The 22,142-nt window shown below is 24.8% G+C and overlaps 4 protein-coding genes across 4 annotated transcripts; 2 read left to right on the forward strand and 2 right to left on the reverse strand.

Moving 5' to 3' along the window:
- Positions 1 to 262: 262 nt before the first annotated feature.
- Positions 263 to 2,158, forward strand: MKS88_005426 (ubiquitin carboxyl-terminal hydrolase MINDY; the record flags this gene model as incomplete). The annotated part of the gene is made up of 1 exon (XM_067218685.1): positions 263 to 2,158. The coding sequence occupies one exon, from the start codon at positions 263 to 265 to the stop codon at positions 2,156 to 2,158; it is 1,896 nt and encodes a 631-aa protein (XP_067070636.1).
- A 548-nt stretch (positions 2,159 to 2,706) lies between these two features.
- MKS88_005427 (uncharacterized protein) lies at positions 2,707 to 5,304 on the reverse strand (the record flags this gene model as incomplete). Its single annotated transcript, XM_067218687.1, has 1 exon — positions 2,707 to 5,304. One exon carries the CDS (start codon positions 5,302 to 5,304, stop codon positions 2,707 to 2,709), a length of 2,598 nt encoding a protein of 865 aa, XP_067070637.1.
- Positions 5,305 to 7,023: 1,719 nt separating this feature from the next.
- Positions 7,024 to 9,570, reverse strand: MKS88_005428 (tRNA (guanine(26)-N(2))-dimethyltransferase; the record flags this gene model as incomplete). Its single annotated transcript, XM_067218688.1, has 1 exon — positions 7,024 to 9,570. One exon carries the CDS (start codon positions 9,568 to 9,570, stop codon positions 7,024 to 7,026), a length of 2,547 nt encoding a protein of 848 aa, XP_067070638.1.
- A 3,692-nt stretch (positions 9,571 to 13,262) lies between these two features.
- On the forward strand, positions 13,263 to 18,454 carry MKS88_005429 (uncharacterized protein; the record flags this gene model as incomplete). The annotated part of the gene is made up of 12 exons (XM_067218689.1): positions 13,263 to 15,372; positions 15,553 to 15,615; positions 15,798 to 15,878; positions 16,065 to 16,135; positions 16,282 to 16,428; positions 16,588 to 16,713; positions 16,855 to 17,020; positions 17,195 to 17,275; positions 17,375 to 17,460; positions 17,622 to 17,677; positions 17,780 to 17,861; positions 18,140 to 18,454. 12 exons carry the CDS (start codon positions 13,263 to 13,265, stop codon positions 18,452 to 18,454), a joined length of 3,384 nt encoding a protein of 1,127 aa, XP_067070639.1.
- Between the last annotated feature and the right edge of the window lie 3,688 nt (positions 18,455 to 22,142).

Genomic DNA, 22,142 nt, shown 5'->3' on the forward strand with positions numbered 1-22,142 from the left:
GTGCACGAGTTGTACCTTATATTTGTCCCATTAAAATTGGAGTTACTATTCGTGTTTGGCATAATTATTACTTTAATAAAATAAAGTTAAATATTAGGGTGAAAAAAAAAAAAATTATATATACGTATACATATATACATATGTACTACATATGCATATATATATATATATATATATACATATCTGTTACATATATATAATATATGTATTTTATGAAATGTCTATACAAAAATAGTAATGAATTTTTAAGGAAGAAGAAAAAATGTCATCTCTGATTAAACTACATTATGACGAGAATAATGACGAAGAAGAAAATTTGATAATAAGATTTGCAGACTATGAAACGTTTAAGTCTTACGTATTAAAGAAATATGATAAAATCTACGAAGTAACAGATTATGAAAAAGAAAATATAAACTATTACAGTATAAAATGGATAAACTTTATAAACAGAAAAGTACCGATTTTGCTTCAGAACAAGAATGGACCATGCCCTCTTTTATGTATAACCAATATTTTACTATTACGTAATCAGTTACAGCTAGATAGGAAAATTAAAAAGATTTCACACAGTTTTCTTGAGGGGAAAATTATGGATATATTATTAGAATCAAATAAAAAGAATGTAACAAATCATGATTCATCATGTAATTATCGAAAAAATATTATTGAGTGTGTTGATATATTACCACAGTTAAAATATGGTTTAGATATAAATTGTAAATTTACTAATATTCATTCATTTGAATACACTAAAGGATTCTGCATATTTGATATGCTTAATATTCCTTTATATCATGGATGGGTTATATCCTCTGATGATATAATTTTCTATTCCTATTTAAAAGATTATTCTTATAATGTAATAATAAATAAAATAATTAGATACAATGAATATTATGAAAAAAATAAAACAAGATATGCAGACGAATCTTCAAATAGTGAACAAAAGACATTTTATCAAATAGAAGATGTGAAGGTTTTATGTGAAGAAAAAAATAGAAATGATACCGAAAAAATGGATGTGGATCAACATAATATTCCTGTTTTTCCAGATGATCTAGATAAAAATGGTCGGTCAAATAGGAATAAAAAATTATATAAAGAAGATAATGATATTGTTAATGGCACTTGGTCTGATAATGAATACAATGATGATACAACAAAGAAGAAAAATAATATTCCTCTCAGTAATAAAAATTCAGATGATGAAGGAAATAATAACAGAAAGAGAAGAACACATATTGCTAACTCCAATAGTGGCAAAAATTCTAATCATTTAAATTTGGATAAAAACACGAATAAGTCTGATGTAGAAATAAAAGATGATAACTTACCAAATTTTTCTAATAAAGAAAATAAATATACGAATAACTCATTATTTCATAGTAATAAAAACAATACTTGTAAAAATAACAAAAAAGATTATAGTGATAATAATTTGTTAAATACTCCAAAATTTCCTGAAGATGATTTTATATCCGGTTCTAGCTGTAATAATTCTCGAACAACTAACCAATCATGTGATAAAAATGTACAAGTTGATGGTGATACTATGAAGGAAAAAAATATAAACGAAAAAGAATTAAGGATTAATAATGAATTGTTTACTGAATTAAATAAAAAACCTAGCCAAGCTAGTGATATTAATGGTGACAATAACACGGATAATAATACAGAAAATTATATTATGAATAATTATAATACAGAAATTAATTTAACTCCATATGAAATTCATGAAGCTTTAATAATATCCGAATTCCTTGAAACATATAAAACACAATTAACCTTAGTAGGGTTGAAATTATTGAAAGAAAATTTGAACCCAAATCAACTTGTTGCATTTTTTAGGAACAATCACTTTAATACTTTATTTAAATATGATAATAAATTGTTCCTATTGGCAGCCGACATTTCCTTTTTACACCTAAGTTGCACATGGGAATTGTTTGATAATGTAGATAATGATACGTCTTACTATGATAACAACTTTCGCTGTTTATCTAGTCAGAAAAATCTTGAAAAAAACTTAAATCATTCTATGGTTTACTTAAAAAATTATGAAAAAGGTATTGCAAAGAATAATATGCACTGCGTAAGGTCAAATACAACCCTTTCTAATACCAAAAAAAAAAAAAAAAAATGCACATTTATGTAGCTTGTTGATTTGCACATTCATATACAGGCATCTACTTATGTGCTTATGTGCAAATTATGTACGAGCATCTGTTTTTGTATGTTGATATATGGACGTACATGGACATATATGTGTGTACGCAGAAAAACACTTTGCATTTTGTTCCTTTTTTTTTTTTTTTTTCTTTTTTTTTAAATAACGAAAAGGATTTAAACTTAATTTTTCATTAGCCCATGTGTATATTTCGAAGGCGCCTTTTTTTAAATAGAAACGCATAAGTGTATTATGTTAATTTTCGTTTTACCTAATTAAATTTATGTTATTAACAAAATAAGTCAAATTATACGTTATTATGATATATATATATAAGTGTGAGTTTAATTAAAGTTTTTTGTATAATTTTTTTATATTTCAAACAATTTTACGACATGATTACGTATATAAATCACTAATTTATTTAATTTTATTTTTTTTAATGTATTATTATTTTTTCTTTTTTTTCCTGTGTCTTTTTTCTTTGTTCTTTTTTCTTGTTACTTTATTCATTTTTTATTTTGCGCATATTTTTTTTAAAATATCATTTCAAGTAAACTTTTCAACAAGAGAGTTTTCTCCTTTATGCAGTTTTCATTGCAAATGAAAACATTTGGATATTTAAAAATAAAACTAAAAAACTTGAGTAATAAGGCTCTTTCTTTTTTATCAACAAATAAGAAAATGTAATTTTCCTTTCCTCGGTTAGTTAGCATGTATAATATATCTATTAAAATCACACAGTCGTTAGAATTTAGCTCTTCACCGTTTTCCGCCGTTCTGTTATTTTTGAGTCCCTTATTTACATTTCCATTTTTTATACATCCATTAAATTCTACTGAATTTCCATCTTCATTTGTTCCATTTTTGACGTAGGTGAAACAGGGATCGTTTTCATGGTTATTTCCTTGTAGCTTTTGCATGATCTCTTCTTCATTATCCATATTTTGAAATAATACTAAAAAATTATTTTTAAACAAACAGTCTAATATATCAACGTAAATATCTTTATCTAAATTGAAGTGAAAAATTCCTTCTTCCAGAAATGCAATTTTTAAAATATTTAATTGATTTTTAAAAGAGCTCTTTACTTTATCGGAGTTCCATATTATCTCGAAATTTATCTTGTTTTTAATTTTTATGTTTTCACAATTTTTTATACTAGGTATAGCAGTTAATAGTCCAGGTCTCGTTTCTTCTAAATCGCTCAGTATTTCGTTCTCACTTAATGTTAAACTACTATCACTATTTATATCTTCACTATTAAAGATGTTATTATTCTGTTTTTTATTGGTTTCACTTATATTGCGAATGCTTGCATTATTGTTTTTCTCATCTTCCATCTCTTCTTTTACTTTTTCCACGCGGTCTACAATTTTATTTGCACTTACTGTATACAGCATACCATGTTCTTTGCTGTTCTGTTCATTTTTAACAATATCGCGTATTACCCTTTCTTCCCCCTTTTTGACCTTTATTATTTTTTTATTACCCCCAATACTTGTAATACCAACACCATTTGTATGTTCCTTACTTAATCCTAGATTGTCCACTCGTTCAGAACTGCAGTTTAATGTATTACTATTACTGTTACTATTATTACTATTATAATTATTTTCACTATTGTTATGATGTTCTCTATTATTATTCCTATCACTGCCGTCGTAAGAGTCCTTTTTAGTGCTGTCCTGACATCCATTGTTGTTGTTAGCACAACCATTGGTGCTATTATTTTCTGGTGGTCCTAACTCTCTAGTGTATTTCTTCTGTATGATTTCAATCCTTAGCATCTTCGATTTTAATTTATATCGCTCTAATAATGTAGATGTGTACTCACTTTGTCTCCTAATGTGTTTTTTTATATTATTTTCTTTTATTATATTTTCAAGAAGTTGTATAGATTTATCTATATTTATTGTTGTTGAGCAATTTATATCATTTGTTAGATCTTTAGAATTTTTAAAATCTGCAAGAGAATGTTTATAAATTTTTAATTTATATCTTGCCATCGCTCTTAAATAATATGCTTTAAAAATAATATTTTTAATATTAACTGTAAGAAGATTTTTTATGCTATATTTAACTGAATCCTTCTTACGAGGTAAAAAATAAGTATAAAATAATATTACACATGAACAATCTTGTATACCTTCAAAGTAAGAACATACTCTTTGAAATGCTAATGCTCTGTTAATAAGTGCTTTAGTTCTAAGAATACATAGTTCTTCTATATTTTTATTTTCCAAAACATAGTTGCATGACATGACATCTATATATAATTCATTGTCATAATTTTTTTCTATTTCTAGAAATACATTGTTACTTCTTAATTCATAATCTATATAACTTATTATATCGTTGTAATTTTCTAAACATTTATTATATCTCCTATTCTGATAATTTATTTTCCCTTCTTCACTTTTACAAATAAATATGTCAAATGCTCTCGATCCCACTTTAACTATTCGTTGTTCTTCCTTATTTAAATTTAACGACCATTTACCATCCTCCTTCAATTTGTAGTCAGAACACACTTGTGCATCTGTGTAATTAGACTTACTTATATCCGTTTGTAATGAGTACACATCTTCATTTTTACCTCCTACACCTGCTATCTCATTGGAGCCTTTTCTTTCTTGTTCGTTTGTCCTTATTTCGCAGTGGTTGAAAAGACTCTCCGCATTGTTACTATTAATATTACTGTTACCGCTATTCTTCTCCTTATTTTCGATGCCATCTTCAACATTCTCTATTATTAGTTTTTCCCATGCCCTGTAGTAGTCATCTAAAGAATTGCAGTCCCTCTTAAGAGAAGAGTTTTGATTGAAGTTGCTTGTCTTGATTATATTAATCTCCTCACTACCCTTTTTGACATTCCTTATTTCACAATTTTTTCTTTCTTCCTTAATTAAATTAGTTGCATCATCCTTTTTTGCTGTGGATATTTTCCCCTTACTTTTTCCTTCCTTTGTACTCTTCTCTTTTTCTTTCTCTCTTTTCTTCTCTTTTCCCTTCTCCTTTTCTTCCTTTTTCCTTATTTCATTTTGCCATGCGTATAGGTCTTCGAAGTATTCCTTTATCTCTACAGAATTATGTTTTAGCTGCTTCGCTATTTCAATGTTTGATTTGGCCATATTTTAATTTCTCTTTGCACATTTATGCGTTTTGTTTCATCTATGTGTTCTCACTTTATGTTTTAACTTTGAGTTTTAACTTTGAGTTTTCACTTTTCACTTTTTTCTTTTTCTATTTTTTTTCTATTTTCTTTCTTTTTCTTTTTCTTTTTTTTTTTTCCTATATTCTATCTTTTTCTTTTTCTTTTTACTGTTTCTTACCCATTCACTGATATTTCACGCTTGTTTTCGATTTTTTTTTCGACAAATTTTTTACATTCATATGTGCTTTTACACTTATATGCGTATGAATTCTATATTGAAGAGAAATGAGTCGCTTTCTCTATTTCTATATTAACAAGTTTAATCATTCCTTTTTTCCCCAGAATCGTTATGCTATCACATTTTGTACTATCTTTCGTTTTGTTTTGTTTGTTTTTTTTTTTTTTTTTTTCTGTAGAATACAGTAGTATACAAAAGACAAAATTTTCTTCATTTTCCATTTGTGAATTCATGTAACCTAGGAAAACTTATTTTGTATTTTTAAAGGTTTACATCGTTTATCTGTTTAATATTTTAGCTTTATTTTATCATATTTAAATATATGAATATAATGTAGTATCTCATCTTTAATTATAAGAGATGCCTATTTTTTTTTTTTTTTCTTTATCATGTATACGTTTTATTAATCTGTCATTTATAAGGCGCAAAATATGTCTTTTTCATATTTCTACGACAGAAAGAAATTCATTATATTCATTTACTTATTTTTTTCAAGAGTTCTTATAGTTCATTTTGCATATATATATGCAATTTAAATTAAAATATTTTAAAATATTTCAAAAAAAGAAAAAAGCTATTGACAAAGAATTATATGTTGAGAACATGGTTTCCTATGGGTTATTAAGCAGTTCCTAACCGCTTAGTTTAAAACATAGAAGTATCATATGTGTACAACAGTCTGCATTTATATACATATATGAGTTTCACAAATAATTGGAAAGCGTTAATTTTCAAAAGGAATTAATGACATTAATGAGCTATAAAGAGTTGAGTTAATTTCAAATAATAAACAAGATGTATAAACATATTTAGAAATACATAAAAACATATTTAGAAATATATATAAACATATTTAGAAATACATGTAAACATATTTAGAAATACATGTAAACATATTTAGAAATACATATAAACATATTTAGAAGCATATGTAAACATACTTAGAAATACATATAAACATATTTAGAAGCATATGTAAACATACTTAGAAATACATAAAAACATATTTAGAAATACATGTAAACATATTTAGAAATACATGTAGACATATTTAGAAATACATGTAAACATATTTAGAAATACATATAAACATATTTGGAAATATATGTATACAAATTGCTAAAATGCGAAATTTTACTAATGTACAATCGAATAATAAACACATAAAAAGAACAAAAAACATACATATAAATACATAATGCATGCATAGGTACATACATATATGCATACAAACATACATGCATACACATACATACATGCATACAAACATACATGCATACACATACATACATGCATACAAACATACATGCATACACATACATACATGCATACAAACATACATGCATATGAACATTTATAAAATATACAAAAGAGGTTAAGAAAACGTGTGTCAAAATAGGCATATATCAATATGCGCACATGTCCATACTGTACTCAAATTCGTACAAGGCTAAGTTATTAATTTCTTTCAAAATGTTTTTTCATTGGTCCCCAAAAAGGCTCAGGGTTTTCTATAGTAAATAATTTAAGGTGGGTTTTATCTTTTTTATAATTCGAAATATTAATGTTATCAAATGAAGAATTTTTTTTAAAAAATTCATATGTTAATAACTTTTTCTTTAATTTTTCATCTTTAATAGTATTTATAGAATACACTTTTTTCTGTGTATTTTCATTCCCTTCTTTACAATTTTTGTTGTTTATTCCATCTAATTCATCGTTTTTTCCATCGACAGAATTAAAGCTTCTTTTTTTCGAATTAATTTTATATATAATAGCGCGGAATATATCCATAAAAACGTTGTTAGGTGCATTCGTTTTTACACTATCCGGATCCTTGTGAAAATAAGAAACTTCATAATTCAAATTGACCAATGCATTAACCAGTAATTTTCTGGAAAATGAGCATATTTTAAAATTTCTAAATAAAGCTGGCATATTATAATATAATGGTATATTTATTTCTTGTTTTAAACATCTAAAATTTATTAATATCCTATCTCTTGTTTTTATTGTATTTAAATTATACTCCTCTAAATTCTCTAATAATGATATACATGTGAGTATAAAATCAGCATTATGTAATTTTCCTATATATATAGGTCCACCTATTAGTATATCCCCTCCGCATTCTTCACATTTATTCGATATTTGTAATTTGCTACTTTTGTATTTATATCCAATTATCGTACTCTTTGCATTTTCCGTTGCTTCTCCACCATTTTCTACCTTTTCCACTTTTTCGAAATTCTGTGCATTTTCTGTATTCTCACCATTCCTAACAATTTCAACCTGTTTACAAAATTCAGTGTTCAAAAGTTTTTCCTTCTTATTTTCACTTCCATTTTCTAAAAGATCACGATTACCATTAGGAAAAGAATATTTCTTTTTATTTTTTTTCCTTCTTTTTGAGTTATTATTATTATTATTATCATTATTATCATTGTTGTTGTTATCTGTTACAGACACATTTACATCTTTTTTAGATGCTAAAGGGTTAATGTAAAAGCTAGAACAATTGGTGCACTGGTACACTAAGCCACTATCAATGCAAAGGTCCTTTGTTTGTAAAGCATCATCCAATACTTGTATCAATATACGAATATAAAAGTAAATATTGAGAGATAAAAAGGGAATAATACACTTTTTATATTTAGAAGCAATTGTTTTTATTTTATAAAATAAGACTCTTATACTGTATTCATTATTGTAGTTTACTTTTTTACTAAATATCATACTATTATACTTATAAAAGGATACGTCTGGAAACTTTCCATTCAATATCCTCATATCTGTATTTGTTATTAAAATAAAAAAATTACTTCTACCATATTTTAAGCAACTTTCAAGATATTCTATTGATGATCCATATGGATCTATATCTATTATATCGAATATATATTTTTCCATTAATTTGCTTTTTTTAATTAAATCATCAAGAGTGCTTTCACTAATATTTTCCTTTCCATAATGGTTTTGTATTCCTTCATTATGCATCCCTTCGTTATGCATCCTTTCGTTGTGTACCTTTCTGTTTTGTTCTCCATTTTGAGCTTCTACATCTACTGATTCCACATCTTGGTGCACATCGTCCCCCTCAACAGTTTTATGCTCGTTCAATTCTTTTTTTGCTGATTCATTTCCACTAATAGCATCATCCCTATCACTACAATGCGTCAAGCTATTATAGTTGGTTTCGTCATACTGGTCCGATTCATCTTCTATTAAATCTATTTTAGTATTAACATCATCGTTATTTGAAAATGCGGTGGAGTCACTATCTTGTATGTCTTCTTTACTCTCATTATTATTGCTTTTTACTCTGTTGTAATATGTTAAAAATTTTAAAAATTTTAACGCTTGTTTGAAATAACTATTATAATTAATTATGTTATTAATATAAGTGAAACCTATATCCAATTTCTTATTGTTCCTTTTCTTTGTATATATATTATCAATGTTTAATATATTCATAACACTATTAGCATCGTTGCATAGAATTGTGTATTTATCTTTATTTATGTTATTTCTTTTAAAATTTCTTCTTATTTGCTTACAAGCATATTTGTCAATATCGTTTGTTATTATATGATTTATCGTTTCCCTTAATTCTTTCACATATCTTATGCTTCTTATTCCGCTTGCACTTAACAATTCAATAACATTAAATCCTCTGAATAGTGTTTTTCCATTGTCCTTATTTTTATTTTTTAAATAGATTTCCAATGCTTTTATTAAAATTATACTCATATCCCGATTATATACTTGTGCCTTATTATAAAAAAGGTGTTTATTCTTGTTTTTTATTTTCACACTGCCTTCAAATATATATTTATTATCTTCATTGTAGTATGCCCCTCCTACTTCTCCTTCCTCGAATTTATTTTCCGTCTCATTCTTTTTATTGCTTCCATTACCTTTTCTGTAAAATATTTTTTTATTTTCTTCTATAAACTTTCTTTTTCGCTTCTCATTTTTTCCTCTTTCATTACCAATCCCTATCATTTTTTATCTGTGCTAAATTTTTTTTTTTTTTTTTTTTCAGTAAAAATTTACGTAAAATGTGTGCTATAAATATGAGCTATCTATGCACAACAACGAAAATAACTCCGTAGTTACGTACAACATATATACATGAGTATATGTATAAAGCAAACACACTATATAATAAATGTATTGTAGAGTCGTACTGTAATAATGTTCTATACATACGTACTATAAATATATATATTTTGTATGTGCAAGTATTAAACACTTAAATTATAAACACGAACTATAAATATGAACTTATGTGTGTCGTACTGTAAATATGTGTTTCAAATACGTACTAAAAATACGCATTTCAGATGCGTACCATAAATAAGTGTTTTAAATACGTAATATAAATTTGCATTATAAATATGGATGATGTATATATTTTGAAAAAATGCATGTGTTTTAAAGGTACATATGTGTTATATATATGTATATAACATTATGTTAATTAATTTTGGGGAAAAGCATTTTGTTCCTCAATACCTACTACACCTTTGCTTTTAAGAGAAAAAAAACAAAAAATATACATATATATATATATAATATGAAATAAGTATTAAGATAACATTGTATAAAAAGTACTCAAAATATTGGCTAAATTTTTAGATGGGTGAAACGCATACATATATATATATGTATGTATATATATATATATATATATATATATATAATAATTATTATTAATTCACATATTATAATACTTTTAATTTCTTACAAGGGAAATAATAATATTGGCTTTTTTTTTATTTTTTTTAAATGTTCATATAAATGAACACTGTTTAAAAATATGGTAAAATTTAATTATTCTTTCATTTTTTTAAATATATCAATATGTATTTTTAATGAGATGTTACTTTATTGTGGTCATTTTTTTTTTTGTTTTGTCGCATCTTAATCTTTTTATATTAAGTTATTTTTCCCTTGGTACTTTTTATGCCGTTATTTTTATTGTTTCTCATTATCATTTTTTTATAATTTTTCCTCGATAATTTTTCTTCTTGTGTTTATTTTAAGATAATACTTGATGTAAAATTTCTGTTATTTATGTTAAATATAGCTTTATTTTTAAATATTATATTTTTTGCTAATTTGTGATAGCTTTTTAATAATATTTTTTTTGAGTGTTATTTTTAATATTTTATAGATGTATATATATATATTATATATTTTTTTTTAACGTTTTAATATTACTCTTGCTTTTTTATTATATATATAGTTTTATTTTTATTTTAATTTCAATATATACATATATATATATATTATATATATGTATATATAATTTTCAATTATTTTTATAATTACAGTTGTTTTTTATTTCCAAATAAAAATTATTTGTGTTTACATACAAACTAAATTATAAAAATAATTTGCAACGTTTTATGAAGACCATAAATAGTAAGTATACAACGAAAAGGAATATGAAAAAAAAAAGAAATTTTACATTAAATATTGTTTCCCCATTAATAAAATATACGCCAAGAAATAATTTTTTAAATCCATTCTTTTGAATTTATTCAGGAAATAAATACAAAATAAATGCATCAAAATATAATAAAAAAGGTATTATTATCGTATACTATATTTGAGTAAAAAAGTAATAAGCAAAGTAATATTAAAAAAAAAAAAAGAAATATATATGTAAAAAAAAAAAAGAAAACGGAACTCCCCCCTTTATATATTGCACCTGTCAATATTTAGGGTAAAAAACCCGAAGGTATTTTTTATAAAAATTGTATTATGCCCTTTAATTCAACCGCATATATATATATATATATTATATTAAAAGAAAGTCTCGTATTATATATATATAATTAAAGAACATGCTGAAAATTTTAAATGTATTATTATACTATAAGTCATTATATCTTTTTATTACAACAAAAATATGAAAAATATTGCAATTGTAAATATATGTATATATTAATGTATATACAGTTTACATGTATACATGTAGGCTTATATTTGCAAAAAGAGGGTGTTACTTCTGGATTTTTCATTGTACGCATGTACAAACAATATAATAATTTATTACAGTACAAAATTTTCAAATTTTTTTTTTATTTTTTAAACAAAGTGACAAAAAATACTCTACGATGAAAACGCAAAGAAAGCTCAAAACACCAAATTTAATATACAATTGTAAAATGATGAAAAAAGTTTTAAGCAATAATAAAACAAAAAGTAGTAGTTAGATTTGTATGCATACAATGTATTATATATATATACGTGTGCATGTATAGGTGTTCACCTGTTTTTCAAGCATATAAAGAAAGATACTTCAGAAATGAGAGGTGAAACTCATTATGAATTTTATATCTAATACAATTTTGCCAATTCATAATTTTTTATTGTTTGGTATACCATAAAAGGAAGAAAAAAGAAATTAAATAATGACAAAGAAATAGTATAATAGCTTTATGTTCAAAACTGTGTGCATGCTTTTTTTTTTCTTTTTTTTAAATAAAGGAAAATATCATGTTGTGCTGTCTAACAGGATATAAACACTCTTTCCTTTTTTAAAATTAATATATATATATGTGTACATGTGCAAGGAAATTTTAACGTATTGTACACAAAAGTCATTTTTATTAATTTATTTTTATACCATATTATGTCATACTATATAACGTGTTATTTGATTAAAATAATGTAAATACTTATTTTCTAATTAATAAAGAATTATGAAAGATAGTAAGTATAACATATATTTTTCTCTTTTTAAAAAAAAAATTAACCTGATGTACTGTAAAAGCTCAATAATGTACTATTATTTTCAAGACAAAATAATTGCTTGCTATCCATACATATATATATATAGTAAGATTTAGAAATTAGTAAGAGAGGGCAATTATCTTAAAAAAAAAAAAAAAGTGTAACAATACATTTTTTTTTATGATGTTCTTAAAAGCATCTCTAATAATTATTCGGAAAATGCTTCATGCAAAATACACAAAAAAAAAAAAAATAAAAATAAGAGGTATGCATTGTAAGCATAATATATATGTAAAGAAAAAAAAAAATTATAATATATAAAAAAGTTAAGAAAAGCGCTTTATGGTGATTCTAGATTAAATATTATAACACTTAAAGTCAATTCATGCTTTTTTTTTCACTGATAAAATGAAAATATAAAAAAAAAAAAAAAATACCAAAAGGATAAAAGAGTAAATCATTAAAAGGAAAAAAATTATAATTTTCTGGGATACATATAATTAAAGGAGCATAAGTAGTTTTCTTTTGTGAAAATAATAAAGAATTTTATATAAAGTTATTAAAAGAAAAAGTCCTAAATGGCCTTTTTTTTTCTTTTTTTCTTTTTTTAAATATATTTTAATTAAACACACCTTAAGTATATTTAAATGACTGTATATTTTTTGTATACGTACACATATACATAAGTACATATGTAGATATATATATATATATATATATATATGTAAGTATACAGGTGTGTACAAGTACGCATATTTATATGCGCTCGCTCATAATGGTTTTTGTGTGTAAATATTTATTTCACCGTAATGAGATGATTTCAATTTTCTATTTAAATCGAAAATATCCTAATTTCATTTTTTATAAAATTTAGAAAAGCACGAAAAAGAAAAAAAAAAAAAATTTTATTAAGCAAAAAAAAATAAAAAATAATAATAATAAAATTTAGAATGGAAAATACGGTTAAAAAAAAACCAAATGAAAAAAAAGGAAAGAAAAATACAAACGACATTAAAGAGAGAATTTTAAGTGGACGACCTGTTTTATGCTTTGATGAAGAAATTGAATTTGATAAGTGCTGCTCTATTAACACGGATATCGTTGATAATACAGTAGAAAATGGAAAAAAAAAAAAATTAAGTAAAGATAATAGTAAAAATGTTTCTCTAGAGGGCACCGAAACCCTCCCCAAAAAAAAAACTCAAAAAAAAATAGAAAAAGGAAGAACAGACCATCATATACAGAAAAACGCAAGGGATAAGGATAAAACGAAAAAAACAAATAGAATAGAAAGTTCCAATGCAAACTTTAAGGACAGTAATAAAGGGGATGATGAGACAAGCATATACAAGAATGTAGACAAAGACGACGAACTTAATTCAAATAAAAATGATTTATATATTGTTTTAGATAGTTCAACAAATAGTTCAGCTAGTCCTGGAATAAATAAAAATGATAATGAATTAAAAAAAAAGAGTCTTTCAAAAATTATAAAAACACAAAGTAGTAGTAATATTCAAATAATCTCTGAAGAAGATAATGAACAGATGAATAAGTGGATAGAATTTTTGCCAACGATTAACTTGGAAATTGAAAATATACTAAATTTTCAATTACCCTGTTATAATATACTTAACAATGTTAAAAGAATTAATAAAATCAAAAGCATTGCGTATAACGAAAGTGAAAATGATGAAAAGCTGAACTCAATAGAAAAGTCCAGTCTTATGTTTAATTCTGTAAAACTTACGACCAACGAAAAGTATATTATAAGATTCCTATGTGAGGGATCATTCTATAATTTATCACAGTTAGTTGATATCCTGTATTATGTTTTAAATAATGATGAATTAATATTTGAAATGTTTCCTGTTAAAATGGTTAATTGTAATATTAATAGAACTGTAGGGTGTACAAATTTTTTAATAAACGACAGTATTTCGGAAAAAAAGGAAAAGAACAATGAAGAAAATAACGTTAGCAAGGAATGCTTAGTTAATACAGGAGAAGATAATAAAAAATGTATAACAGGGAGTATCGCTAATGATGATAGCATTAACATTCACATCAACAGTAGGAGTAATGATAACATTGACAATATCAACATTAGCAGTAATGATAACAACGACAATCATAACAGCAGCAACGACAACCATAACAGCAGCAACGACAACCATAACAGCAGCAACGACAACCATAACAGCAGCAACGACAACCATAACAGCAGCAACGACAACCATAACAGCAGCAACGACAACCATAACAGCAGCAACGACAACAATAATCATAACAATCATAGCACCAACCTTTCCCTGGACAATTTTTCGGATGAAGATTGCTACTCCGATGATGCGGAGAAGGAAAAAAAAAGTTATAACATTTCCATCAGTAAAGAAGATCTATATTCGAGTATACCAATTTTAGTAAGTCGAAAAAATTTAGGGGATAACATGAAACAAGTAAATATAAGTAAAAATGAGAATAACGAAAAAGAATGCTTATGGGTTTGGGAAAATGATAACTATGACATATTTCCATCTTATTATAAAGAAATATTTAAATATTTTAAAGAATTTCGAAGTAATATGAGCAAAATATATAAAACATTAATTAAATTAAGAAATTTTATTATAACTAAAGATCTACAAAATATTATAAAGATATATGATTATTTAAATGAATTAAAAAAGAAACAGTATTTGGAATCCGAGAAAAGGTGCAAAAGGATACTTATTGAAAAAAAAAAAATTATAAAAAGAAAAATGGAAATAAAGAAACAAGAAGAAAAAAAAAAAAAAGTTGAAGATGCCAAATACCTAGAAGAGAAAAAAACATCAAATATTGTTAAGTTAGACAGCTATATAGCACAAAATAAAATGGAAGAAAAAAAACCGAAACAACAAAATCTTATACTTTCTTGGTTAACCCTCAAAAAAAGTCACACTGCAAATCCAAATAAAAATCCCGAACAGTATTTTAAATACCCAATTGTGAATGTTCTTAATTTTAATGAAGGATTGAAGGACAAACTGTTGGAAGCCCAAAACCAGTTACCTATCTGTATGATCTCTTGCATTTGTTTACGCATCAAATTATTGTTCATATATATATATATATATATATTATATATATATATATATATATGTATGTATGTATGAGTGTATACTTGTATGTACGTGTATATGTGCTCTAACGTGTGCATACACCAATATAACCCATGAACTACTTCTTTTTCGTCAGTTACATGCGACAGAAGGGATGTTAACGTGTCATATCATATATTTCAGAGCAGCTCAGAAATTGGTATAATTAACAAAATGATAGCTATGTAAAAGTGAGAAAGGGGAATTTGCAGGGCAGCACGGTGACCCCATTATATATGTGCGCACAACTGCACAAGTGATTGAGCTCATAAATGTACAAGTGTACATTTGCATAATTTTGATAATTTTTATTTATTTGTATATTTCTCTTTTTACTCTTAGACAAGCAAAAATTGCTCGCTGATTATGTAAATTTGTGCGAAAGTCATAAGAGGACAGTCGTAGATTATTTCAGAGTATACGGTATACTAAAGTTGAAAATGTTTCTCTTTAACAGATATATATAAAACATATACATGCACATGGACATATACGTAAAAAAACATATGTGTAATTATTTATTCTTTTTGGGTGCATTATTAATGTTAAAATAAGTGCGGATTAACACATATTGAAAACTCGTGAATATTTATTTATCCTTTTGTGTAGTGGAAAATAAAGAATTTTTTGAAGAAATCCCATTGGTAGATAGTCTTGACGGAAGTAAAATAATTACACAAGTAAGTATTTTATAAATTTTTTTTTATCGTTTTGACTATTGTTAATAATTATTACATTTTTTTGCTCATCCTTCTTTTATTTCATTTTCTTTTCAATTTTATGAAAAAATATTTTTTTTTTTATTCCCCTTTTCCTTCAATTGAAGAATGAAAAAGGTGTAAGATCGAAACTTTGGGAAGATAATGAATTTTATATTAAGTTAAAAAATTCAGATTATATAAGGAGTTTTTTTTTTTACGACAATTCATGGACCAGACCTTATATGTCCTTGCTAGTGCATAAAATTTTGGATGTAACATTTTTTTCCAACTCACACCATATTCTTTAATAACAACGTTTTATTATCTGTATACATATACGTACACATAATTATATATACCCAATGATATGAATTCATAGAGTTTTTAAAATTATTATATGCTTTTTTTTTTTTTTTTTTTTTGAAATGTAGGACAACATAAATGTACTTCCCTTTTATTATCATGATGATATGATGTATGAAAATGACACAAATGAAGAATATTATGAAAAATTCGAAACTATCGATTTAACAACGGAAAATGAAGAAAATGAAACCGTATGAAATGGAAAAGGAAATTAACTTGTACATACAAGTACATGTTCATTTGTGCATGTATATATATTCGCACATGTCTGCATTCTTTGCATATGTAAAAAAATAACCGACAAAATGTCAATAAACTTTTAATTATCACAGGAAAGTGATGGAAGTTCACAAGACATGTTTATCGTTCCAGATAACGAAATAAATAGAGATATCGAAATTACACCTATTACTGTACCAACTAGTCAGGACATTTATTTTTTTTCTGTCTTTAATTGGGAATGGACTTTTGAGGGAAATCTTAAACGAAATTACAACAGTATATACAGCTAAAATGGAAAAGAGAGAAAACATATACATAACAAAAGGACGAAAAATGAAAATTAAAAAGAACATGAAAATGAAGGAATAAACTGCTATTTATGTTTCTTTTTTCCTTTTATATTATAATATAGTAATTTAATTTTTTTTTTTTTTCTCACCATTTTTTCAGTAATTGATAAAAATACATGGAAAGAGTTTAATTTGATATGTAAAGAAAACATTTACGGGTGTCAGTATATGTCGTGGGGAAGTAATTACAACTATATTTATTTTTATTATTTATTTTGATGATATTTCTTTTTCTCACGTTTATATATATATGAAATTTTTTTTTTCTCCCAATTAACAGAGGACAACAATCCGTTTAAATACCTCTCTGAAAGGAACAATCCAAAAAATACTTTGGATAAATATGATATTAAGAAATTAATAAAAGTTAGAATGTTCAAATTTATTATTTTTTTCATATTGTACTGTATATATGCCAAAGTACAATTTTTCAATATTTCATGTTATAGTACATATATAACTGCAGCATTCTTTTGTACACATATTTTCCTATTAATTTTTTTTTTTTTTTTTTTTTTTTCGCTAAGCATTCTCATGGAAAAGTAACAAAAAAGGATGTGCTCGTTGATCAGTTTAAACTTAAGTCAGATAAACAATTATATTTTTTGCTTACTTCTTTACAGAAATATTACGCGTGTGTGTTAATTTGTTTTAATTTGCACCTACTTGTACTTATTTGTTATAGGAATGAGCACCTAACAAAAGCAGATACCGAGAGAAAGTTCAAGATTTATTTGATGTATAAGAAATGCGAAGATAATAGAAAAGTAAATAACACTGAGTGTACATATTATCACGCATTTATGTCTGCACGTGTACGGTCATGTAGCTTCAAACATATAATTTGAATGCCAGGATGTTTTTTAACTTCCGCTAATAACAGATGTGTTTCATACATAACTACTTGTGCTCTTTCTCATTCACTTTAAATTATTCGCCATTTACTGTTCACTGTTTAATGTTCTCTATTTATTATTCAATGTTTACTGTTCATTGCTTATTATTTGATATCATTCTTCCTATTCCTCCCCCTCTTCAATTTCAGAAATGGATGGCCTCAGAAGAGGGTGTAAAATTATTTAAAAACGAGGAGCTGTTAAGCAAAATATATGACATACGAAAAAGGAAATTAAATTTAATAACTCAAAAAATGGAAGAAGTAAAAAGACAAAAGAAGATGGTCAAAGAAAACTTAAAAAAAGAAGAAAAAATAAAAAAAAAAGAAAAAACAAACCAGGAAAAATTAGCAGTTGTGGAAAACCTGAAAAAGGAAGAAACAACACAGAAAAAAGATGAGCCGAATGTTCAAAAATTATTGTCAAGTAGTTCGTTGACTAGTAACAAAAGAGCCAAAAAATAAAGTGAAAAAAATTAAGGAAAAAATATTTTTAAAATGGAGAAAAACTTAAAACATGTGCGTTTACATAATACAAGCGAAACTAAAATGAAATCTTTAATTTTAAAGGGTTGGAATGGATGAAGTTTATTTTGCACTAAATACGGTTTCTTTAAATGATACTATTTAAAAAGAAAAAAAAAAAAAAAAGATATATTTTTATAATAAACTCCATTTAATTATTATATTGTAATGAATAATTGCTTAAATAGGAATATATTATCACACGGATTTTAAATTTAGAGAGCGTTCTCTCTTTCTAGTACTTGAAAATTACATTGAGATGTTATTATACCCTCACTGCTTGCACAATTCCGGAAAAATTAATACATTTTTTCGTATTAACGTGTGATTATATATACATACATATATATATATATAATTATAAATTATTTTGTATTTTTTTCTTTTTTCATTTCTGACCAGTATACTATTACTATTGTTATATATTGCTACCATTTGGGAATTTAAATTGTAAATTTTTATCTTTTTAAAATAATGTATGAAATTTTTTTTTCCTTTTTTCAATACCAAAATAAACCTAGAAAAAATTTAAACTTCTTTATATTGTAATGTTACAAGCATCATAAATTTATGATGATGCTTTCGGAATTTACATGTACAAATGATATCACATATGTATATACGAACATACTATATATATACATATATATATAAGTACACACATCTGGATATGTCATGATTCTCTTTCTTGCACTTTTAAAAATACATTTAGGAGACTAATTTTCTTTAGTCCCTTCAAATATTCACGTTTACGTAGAATTTTATGGAACTTATCTTACATTGCAGCTCTATAAATTTTGGTACATACAAAACATATGTAGTAATTTTTGCAGAAACATTAAAATATATTTGATGTAATAATAGCTTTCTATTTTTTTTTACTTTTTTTTTTTTTTTATTCATTAAATAATGGAAAAAAATATATTGAAGAAGTATAAGAGTTTCTTTAATTTTGTCAGTAATGTAAAAAGCCAAACGGATAAGGAAAAGAACATTCAGTTCAGTCAAAATTTGTATTTGAAGAATATATCAAAGAGTAATTATAATGTTAAAAATAATACCGATCAAATATACGACAATAAACTTTTCTTAAAATATTGGGTACGGAAAAAAAGACCAGGAGCTAGAAATTGAAAATAGACCAAAAAATCGATATAAAAACTCCTTTTTATAAATTTGATATGCTCTTTAAAAAAAATAGAAAAGAAAAGAAATGATAACAAAAGATAAGATAAGGAAAGAAATTAAGAAAAAAACCTAAAACATGCACATAGTATATTTCAAGTAGTTATTTATTAGTTAAGTAACATTATGGTACAACTTCGTAGTATTACTCATATAAGTAATTTTTTTTTTGATATATAAAATTATTCATGTATCAAATTATAATTACGTGGATTAACCAAAAAAAAAAAAAGAAAAAAAATAAATTCTGATCACGTTTAATCCTTAATAGGAATATATATACTACATAAAATTTAATAACTTTCTAAATCTTTTTGTAATTCGTTTTTTACTCGAAATTTTCCTTTTTTTCCCATAATTTTACATACATTCATAATGCACACATAAACTACTAATCTTCCCACAAAAAAATTAAACATTTTTATATAAACCTTGAAAAACAAGCAAGCAGTTATATATGCTAAAAATGAGATACTATTTTCTTTTACGACATATATTTTTCAAAAAAATAGAAATTTTCCGCTTAACATCAGGCATTTAGGTAAAAGTTATAAAATATATGCTATATATATTCTTACTATTTCTGCTGCTTATTATTTTCCCCTTTTTTAAATGAATGGAAATACATTATAAGGAATTTATTGGGAACATTTCATTTTTTAAGTAAAACTGCGCAGAAATAAGAATAATCAAAATTTTTTAAGGATGTGCACTTAGGCTTTCACCATTCTTAAACTTTTGCATCTTTCCATATTTTGTTCTGCCAAGCTTTATTTTATTTTACATTATCTTGAATGAGCTCATTTTGTTTTATCTTATTTTATCCTACCTCATATCAACTTTTTTTTTTTTTTTTTTCGCATTTAGAGATAAAATAACAAGAAAGCGCTCTTTTTGATAAAACAAAAACAAGAGGAGATAAAAAAAAAAAAAAATAAAATAAAATAAAGAAAAATTATATCATCTTGCACATTCTTAATAGTGCAAATGGAAAATGTGGAAAAAGGCTTTTCCTAGATTAATTTTAATATAATTTTTTTTTTTTTTATAAAATGTGCAAAATACTATTCCAATATTTAAAGAAAAAAAGTGGTGTGCAAAACGTGGAAATTTTTGTGGTACATGAAATAATTCTATGAGAAATTTTTACGAAAAAAAAAAAAAAATATATTTTTAGAATTCTACAATTTCCGATATTTGAAAAAAAAAAAGTTTTAAGGTGCGTATATACATCAAAATTCCTACTTTTTTTTTCTTTTCCATTACATTTTCTTTTTTTTTTTTTTTTTTCCAATTTTTCTATTCATCTATTTTTCGTTTTTCACTTTTTTTATATTTTCATTTTAGTTTAAACTTTTCATATTTTCCTTTGAGGAACACTTGAGTGTTATTTTTTTTTATCACGAATTGCATTTTTTTATATATAAGACAGTTAAAAGAAAAGGAAAAATGAAAAAACATGTGACAAGTTTCCATTTTCCCTACTTTTTTTTAGCCTTTTTTTCCATTTATTTCTAACTTGTTAGTTCTACTGAGGTAACTTTCATTTATGTAAGGAACATTCTCCTGCTCTAAAGTGGGAATGATTCTATAATTGCTCTCAATTCATATTTTTTCTTGTTTCATTAGTGTTTTTTTATTTTTATGCAGTTTCTTTACATTCTTTTTATTGTTATTTGGTTTTTTTTTTTTTTTTTTATTACCATGCCTCTTTTTTTCTTTTCCCTTTTTTTTTCTTTTTTTCCGGCTTGATCACTTTTTTTATCATTTACAACGTTTTTCGTTTCCTAAGTATAAATACGCTTCAAGCAATACATGTATATACGAATCAATGTTAGTAAAAAAAAAAAATTTTAATGATACATTTTTCCTTTTTTTTTCTTTAGCTTCTTGTTTTTACTTTTGTCCTTAACATTCTATAACTACGCGAGTTTGACAATACCTACTGTTATTTCGTTCACGTATTTTTATCTTACATAAAAAAAAAAAAAAATAGAGCAAAATAAAATAAAAAAAACTGCTTATTTCATTTTATTTTATTTTTATTCTTATAATTTATTCAAATGTATGTAAACGTTTTTTTTTCTGAAAAGTTTATTTGAATTCGATCTTTTTTTTTATGCAATTTATGAGAGTACTTTGTTTTAAAAAAAGTACGTGCATATATATTTATATATATGTGTATATATATGTATGCCTATGTGTGTATATGTATATACGTGTACATATGACTGTATGCATATAACATTACAAAAGGGTACTCTAATATATATAGCTTTCACCAAATAAGGCGCATTTCACCGTAGTTAGTATGTAATGGAATTAAAGTATATTTTTTTTTTTTTTTATTCCACATTAATTTTATAACATGCCTTAGTTTTATTCTATTACAGTTTACTGTGAAATGCAAGGAAATAATTAATTTCGGAAAAAAAGAAAAAAA

Source organism: Plasmodium brasilianum, chromosome 14, assembly GCF_023973825.1.
Source record: "Plasmodium brasilianum strain Bolivian I chromosome 14, whole genome shotgun sequence".
Lineage (NCBI taxonomy): Eukaryota > Apicomplexa > Aconoidasida > Haemosporida > Plasmodiidae > Plasmodium > Plasmodium brasilianum.